Source organism: Gossypium hirsutum, chromosome A07 (assembly GCF_007990345.1).
Source record: "Gossypium hirsutum isolate 1008001.06 chromosome A07, Gossypium_hirsutum_v2.1, whole genome shotgun sequence".
Taxonomy (NCBI): Eukaryota; Viridiplantae; Streptophyta; class Magnoliopsida; order Malvales; family Malvaceae; genus Gossypium; species Gossypium hirsutum.
In genome coordinates this window covers 93,330,133-93,337,884 of record NC_053430.1, presented here as the reverse complement: position 1 = coordinate 93,337,884, position 7,752 = coordinate 93,330,133, and the positions used below count along the sequence as shown (strand labels likewise).

General features: G+C 32.4%; 1 protein-coding gene across 1 annotated transcript; it reads right to left on the bottom strand.

Moving 5' to 3' along the window:
* Nucleotides 1-5,057: 5,057 nt before the first annotated feature.
* LOC107955394 (chloroplast envelope quinone oxidoreductase homolog) lies at nucleotides 5,058-7,752 on the bottom strand. Its single transcript, XM_016891170.2, has 4 exons — nucleotides 7,379-7,752; nucleotides 6,463-6,604; nucleotides 6,261-6,346; nucleotides 5,058-6,033 (listed from the first exon to the last, which is right to left on the bottom strand). The coding sequence occupies exons 1-4, from the start codon at nucleotides 7,448-7,450 to the stop codon at nucleotides 5,344-5,346; spliced, it is 990 nt and encodes a 329-aa protein (XP_016746659.1). The 5' UTR covers nucleotides 7,451-7,752; the 3' UTR covers nucleotides 5,058-5,343.

The following is a 7,752-nucleotide window of genomic DNA, read 5'->3' as shown; positions in this document are numbered from 1 at the left end:
AGTCCTTTTTATTTAATTAACCACCCAAACGTAAAAATTTTCTGACTAAATTTTAATACTACCTCACCAACACTCCATAAATATTTATAAAAATATTTATGGCTCGATTTATGAAGTTGAGGTCTCGATACCTCATTCTCGACCCAATTTACCTAATTAATTCTTTTAAATCACCAAATTCACTAATTCAAAAATGCTTTTATATTCGCATTTGACTCATAGGTATTAATTTATTAAATTTTTAACTCACCCGTTGGATTTGGTGATCTCAAATCTCTATTCCCGATACCACTGAAAATTAGGCTGTTACAACTTTAATTCATAAATAATTTTATTAATCAATCTGTTTGAAAAAATTACAAGTGTACTTAGACAAAAATACTACACTTATGGCACTAGATCCAACACCTTGTTTTTTGGTAAAAAGGAACCAATTGGTACCTGTTTTAATGCTCCAACTATAACCATTCAAAAGATGCATTACATATCATTTCCAAATGAATTAAAACTTACCTAAAACGTATTAAATAGGTTCAAACATACCATACTCAAGTTTCCATCAAAACATTCAATGCATATACACCATTTAGACTTTAACAAATCAATGTCAATCACCAAATATACACTAATTCATTCCACACCAACTTTCCTTATGCTAACCCACTTTTAAGCATGCAATTTCATATACATACATATTTCAAGTATATATGTAACACCCCTTGCCCGACCCGGCCGCCGGTGCGAGTTATGAGATGCTACATTCGTTGTTAGAGCAACCACCGTCAAATTTACATAAAATAATCATTCAAACAAGTAACTATGTTTTAAATACATTTACATTATATTAAAAATCAAATTCGATCCTTAATCAAGCTTATGAAAGCTCTTTTGTTGACTTGAGCACGAAATAAGACCGAATTGAAAAGTTTTAAACTTTCAGGGCTGACGTCGTGATGTCATCACTTCCACATTGAGACATCGCCGAACAGTTTGTCACGTTACGACGTCAGGCCACTCGACATTACAACATCACATATTGCCGGTCGATATTGTGATAATGGTTATTGGGACGAGAACTCTATTTTTGGTAAAATTTGAGCCATTTGATACCTATTTCAAGCTTCAAACCAAAATTTCAAGTAACCAACCAATTTAATCATTCAACTTGCCAAATACATACTATTACGTACCAAAACATGCCATTAACCAATTCCAAAACAATGCCAATTCAAAATGATTTCAACTATTACAAATCATCCGTTTCAAACTTTCATACCAAGGCTAACATCCAAGTCACCAATAAACTAGTTCAATTCTTTGTCATTTACCATTTATGTGGTTATTAGCTAATACATCGCTAAGCATGAGATGCAAATGCATTTATTTCCATATATGAACTAAGTTACCCAAACATTTTAAATTACCGAAATCATCAAAACATCTTATACTACAATGAATATGCCAAAACACTTTTATATACTCAAGTCTGTACCGAAACACCTATATACATGCCACAAACCTAAGGTTCATAATGATCAAACATCCACCAATTCGTGATGGGATAATGTGAGCTTCAAATGTTGATCCGGCTTGACACATTCCACAAAAAAGATCTACAAAGGAAAGGGAAAACACACGGGATAAGCACATTGAATGCTTAGTAAGTTCATAGGTACTTAAACGAAAACTTACATAATCTTACAATTAAACATAACAAACTAATTAGCTTGAAAAAGTTTGCCTAACATAACAAATCACAACGACAATGTGAGTTTAACATATAATCAACCATCATGTCATTTAAACAATACCAACTCAATTCATTTCAAAATCAATATCTCAATATCATGCTCTTATTCAATTCCACATTTACTTATTCAAACATCAATCTCATGTTAATTCATTTCAATTTTTCTTTTCATTAGCTACTAAGCCTGATGAACTTTAGTAAACTGATTCAGTTACACATGTATCTTCGCTACAATAATTGCTCGCTCGAGATGAATAAATATTATTGTTAGGTTACCAATCCAGGCTAAACCTTTAATGACACATTCAATTGCTAGGCTAAGCTAAAAATTTACATGTAAGATTACCAGTCCAGGCTAAACCTATGTCACATGTATCTTTAAGTCCGTAACAAATGTTGGATCTCGGCAATCATCAGTAATCAATCTTTATAAGTGTGCACAAAATCTTTGCTAATTTCACCCAGACATCTTCAACACACACACACACACACACACACACACACACACACACACACACACACACACACATATACATTTCTTTATAATTTGATCAAAATCTCACATTTTGTACCAAATCGCAAATAATTCAAATTTCAACCGAACATGCACATATTCATAATTCAAATACATAAAAATTTAAATACAATTATACTATATGAACTTACTTATCCAAAATAGCAAACAAGTTGCATTTGCAGGGACAAATCGATAATTTTGACTTTTCTCCAATTATCTCCGGTTTGATCCAATTCTCGATCTAACAATTATTTCAGACAATTCATCAATATCAAACATTTTCATATTATGCCATGATATGTATGAACCTATATAATTTCATTTTTCTGATGCCCTAAAATTTTTATATATTTTTTAATTTAGTCCCTATAACTGAAATAACTATATCTTTTAATTTTGAACCTCAGTTTGAAAACCAAATTCAATTAAAATCATTACAGACCTTCTATTATCTTCTATTACTAAAATTTCACATTAATTTTACAATTTATTCACTTTAGTCCTTATATACAAAACTAACAATTAAACATTACAATCTAGTCCTTTTTCACATCTAAGCTTAAAATCTATCAATTTAACACCAATTTCTACAAAAAATAAACAACAGAAACTTTCAAACATTTTAAAATTTTTCAAACTGATACACGAGCTAGCTAAATCAAGCTCCCATTGTAGACACTTAATTTTGCCCGGGCCCAAAAATAAGTCCAAAAACAAAAATAATAAACCCAAAAAAAATGAAGTCCAAGTTCAGTCCAAAATTACAAACATATAATTTGGCCCAATCGGAATGGCCCATTACTTGAAAAGATTTAAGGTCCATCTATAAGCTTGACTCATATGGAAATATAATCTTTAAGGATATGCAATCTTAGATATGATATGCAATCTTAGATATGATACAATCTTAGATATGATATGCAATCTTAGATATGATCTTGTAATCTTGGAGATTTAATTTGTAGATATCCTTTAATCTTAACCGTTGATGTAATTGATCTGTACCATTGGATTTGGGGAGGCTCAACTATAAATAGAGGTCTCTCCCTTCATTGTAAATCACTTGAGTTTTGGGAAGCAATAAGAATTCTTGAGAGCATTCACTCAAATTTCTCTCCCTCTTGCGTTCTTATTTTCTACGGTTTGTCCTTATTTGTTCTTTGTTCATCTTCATTTTCAACCTTTTTTATTTAATCCCTATCTCCTTGATTTTTTTAATTCTCTTTTATATTTTATTTTTTTAATAATTTTAGTATTATATCAAATTATTATTATTATTAAATTCTATATTATTCATTGTTTTTAAAAAATATATTTCATTTAATTGAAAAAGTTTTTTCTTAAATAAGGAAATGTTTGGTGTTTAGAAATTCGGAAAATAGTGCCCTAACATGCTGGGTTGCGATTTTTTCGTTTGACTAAATAAACAAATATCCTTTTTAATCAATTTTCAAAATCATGAGATAATTTTAGTTACGAGGATTTAAAACATCGTGTCCTAACATGCTGGATGTGATGTTTGTATACTTTTGGAACAAAGGAATCTCAAGTTTCAACTTTAAATTGTTCAAATTTTAAAATCTTTTCAAATTTTCGACATTAGGACAATAAATAATCAATTCGGTACCAATTTTGGGCGTTTTGAGGGTGCTAATCCTTCCTTGTGCGTAACCGACTCCCGAACCTGTTTTCTTGTATTTCATAGACCAAAATGTTTTATAAAGGTAATCCAATCACACCTAAAAAGGTTGGTGGCGACTCCCATTTTCATTTTTTAAAAAGTCGAACCCCGTTTTTCAAACATCCCTTTTAAAAATGGTTTCGACACCCATGACCACAAAAACATAAAAATTACAAAAAAAAGGACTTGAAATCACCTTATAATTAAGGAAAAAAGTTGAAAGCTTCCAAAAATGGCTTCTTAGGTTTTTCTTAATTTGTTTCGATGGAGAAGAAAAAATAAAGATGGAAATGTTGCACTAACTCACCTTTATATACTTGATTTAAAAGTTAAATAATCAGAATTAATTAATTAAACTTCAATTAACTAAACCTTAATTAACATCTTTCTTTGCTGATTGATGAAACAAAATGGTTTATTTACCATTTGAAACCTTTAATTAATTAAAAATCTATGGAGATAAAAGTTTTACAATTTAGTCATTATAACTTAATTAAATAATTAATTAGCAAAATTGAAGGACTAAACTTCAATATTCTTTTATACAAACTCCATAAATATTTATATTTAATAGCAGACCCTGTTTATGAAAATAAAGTTTTGAAACTACCTTTTTCGAAACCACTAAAAAACAGACTGTTACAAATTTAGTATGTACAATCAATCATTATTAAGAATTTAACGTTTTGTGTGACTAAAATAAAAACATCATAAAAATTGAGTGACAAAATTAAAAGAATTTTATTAAATGACCAAAATTAGAAGTTCTAAAAATTTAAATGGCCAACTGAATACCCACCGTAGTTTATAGTTTTTTTTTTCTTTCTATTAATATTCATCACGAGACTCCCACTAATTTTTTCTCCCAAAATTATTATTATATTAATATATTACTATTATTTTTAAAATTTATGATAAAATGAAGTTCAGATTTTGTAATTATAGCAGTGAAACTGTAAGCATCTAAATTAACCCCGAATGACTTCTTAAATCCAAATATCTCGGAAGAAAAGCTAAAAACGGCCTTCTCTACATAACCCATCAATGCACACAAGCTATTTTGCAGTATTTTTGTATACTTATTAAGCATTAAGCAGAAAACGAAAGGGTTCAAAAACAAGGAAAGTTCTGTTCTCCGTATAATCATCTGCAATTTGAATTACATTAAAAATAAAATAAAATCTAAGTTTCACAAGAAAACACAGTGCTCAGTAACATCAGATACCACACAACATTGTTTATACCACCAGCAAAATACAAGAAAGATTAGGAAACTCTCACACCAACATGGAATTGTTCAAGATACTGAGTACTTTGTGAACTTAGAAATGGTGAGCTACACCACTCAATGAGAAACTGAAAAACTAGTGCTATTTATCAGGTAACCTTCATAACTTATGGCTCCACAAGAATCTTGCCAGTGGCATGGCCGTCAATGCTCTTGGCCCAAGCCTCTTCAGCCTTACTTAGAGGATGTACTGAATCAATTACTGGCTTAAGCTTTCCTTCTTTCACCAACTTCACAAGAAATTCGAGGTTTTCTTTCTTAGGTGAGGTGAACAAGGGTATGAGTTGCTTCTTTGCGAATGTTATCTTTTTGAAAGCAACACTCATCAAAGTACCGAAACCAGGAGTGGTATCTACTACCTTCCCTTTTGAAGTCAAGTTAGCCTCAAAGGTAGACCAAGGAATGTTGTGTGCGCAGTGGATGATTACATCGTATTTTCGACCAGAAGGGCTCTTGAGAGCCCCCCCATCAGGAGTTTTGTAGTCAAGAACCTCATCAGCCCCCAGGCTCCTGACTAAATCTATGTTACGAGCCCCACAAGTGGCTGTAATGTGTGCATTTGCAAACTTTAGGAGTTGAACGGCATATTGACCTACACCACCTGAAGCAGCGGTAACCAATACATTCACTTCCGGGCCGGTTCCATCGAGTTTGAGCCCAGCAAGCTGGGTGAGTGACTGGTGAGCTGCGAGGCCAGCAATTGGCAAAGCCGCCGCTTCACGGGCTGATACCTCTGGAGGCCTTGAAACTGTGGAACCTTCATTAGCGACAGCATACTCAGCTAGTGCACCTCCATTCTGTAATTGCAAAATATATTCAAATAGTAAGATATTGGCAAGACCAAGGACATAAATGATGCTAGATAACACATAAAACAAGGAAATAAATAACAAGGTGAAAAAGAATCTATGGCCTGAGTGTATGTATAGCTTGAAGCAACAAACTGTCCAAAGTAACATCAAACATACATATGTTTCTATCATGCAAGTATGCAACAAACTTCAGAATAAGAATGAGTTCTTACACCAAGTACGGCAACAACGTTCTCCCCAACTTTGAAACTCTGGACTTCTGATCCAACTTGTACGACTTCTCCAGCTACATCGGTACCTGCTCGACCAAATGTTGTTAAGCAAATGATTGAAAAACAAGCAATCACAGAAAGAAAAGTTTTGATGCTTCGAATTAACCCATAGAGCTGAACCATCCAGAGAAAAGTAAAGTACCAGGAATGTGGGGGAATTTCCGAGGTAAAAATGGCCGAGCTACCCCGTCCTGTAGTTTCCAGTCGATTGGGTTAATACTAGCTGTCTCTACTTTGATCAAAACTTCATCCTTTTTTGGACTGGGAACCGGAACTTCAACTTGCTGCAACACCCACAAAATTCACACTCGTTATAAAATCAGGTCATTAGCATTTTTTTTTCAAGTTCATCAAAGTAAAGAAATGCTGGAAATGCATATATGCCAAAAAAAAAAAAAGGACGTTGACTTTGCCGTCAAGCTCTCAGTCTCATACTCTTTCCGGAATCCCCGTGCTAATGGAATCCATTTCATGAGTTTAATAAAATTACAATTTGATCTCAAAATTATTTAAGTTTTCCCATGTTAGTGAAAGAATCAATTCGGCTTTGGACTCAAACTTCAAAACCAACTTAATATTTTAATAAACAACCAAAATTTTCGATATTTCATTTCACTGATTCGATTCTCAGACAACATCTATTCTGGGCATCTTAATTTCACTTGTAATAAAAAAAATCCTAACGAAAGCATGAAAAAAACCTAAAAGAAAAAATTTGAGAAATTTCAAGAATTAAGAACTGGATAGATCCGAAGTCTTAATCGGCAGTATGAGAAGAGCAGCACCGATAGCGGTGACGATGAGCCATCAAGGTAGACACGTGTAGAAAAATCAGCACATCTCAAGATTTTACGGATGGTGTCGGTACTTCAATATTAAATCAACGATCCTAATTTAATTAGCTAATTTAACCCCCCCCCCCTTCACCCAGCCTTATATCCATAAAAGTCTAAGATTAAGGACTAAATCACAAATTTTAATTAAACCTCCATTTTAAACTTTTATTCAAACTTTTAAACTCAAGAAATAAACATAATCAAAAGAAGCAAGTATATCACCTTGAGATCGGCGACTCCTCCGCCATATTTACTGTATTGAACAGCGCGCATCATAGTCTTAATCTTATCCATTTTTGTTTTTCAAAGTGAAAATAAAAACCGAAGCTTTTAAGTTTGTGGTAAAGGCAAAAATCAAGAAAAACTCTGAGAAAGATAAGGAGGAGAAAGATCAGATAATATACTTTGGCGTCAGATAGTTTGAATTTATAGCAAAGTAATCCAAATATGAATGTCTTTCTCCCCAAGTTACAGCACAAAAAACAAATATCTTTTTCATGATGAACCAAACGAAATCATTTATTTAATCAGAAAATATAAATGTGCATTGTGGACCAAACCAAACAAATAATTGAATGCGTGTTAAGTTTGAACCC

What these genes read in the sequence shown, in the direction of transcription:
- LOC107955394 (XM_016891170.2), bottom strand. Translation starts at nt 7,450, where the DNA reads ATGGATAAGATTAAGACTATGATGCGCGCTGTTCAATACAGTAAATAT. An exon ending in GAGGAGTCGCCGATCTCAAG is followed by an intron (nt 6,605 to 7,378) that starts GTGATATACTTG and finishes TGGGTGTTGCAG; the next exon opens with CAAGTTGAAGTTCCGGTTCC. An exon ending in GAAATTCCCCCACATTCCTG is followed by an intron (nt 6,347 to 6,462) that starts GTACTTTACTTT and finishes TTGGTCGAGCAG; the next exon opens with GTACCGATGTAGCTGGAGAA.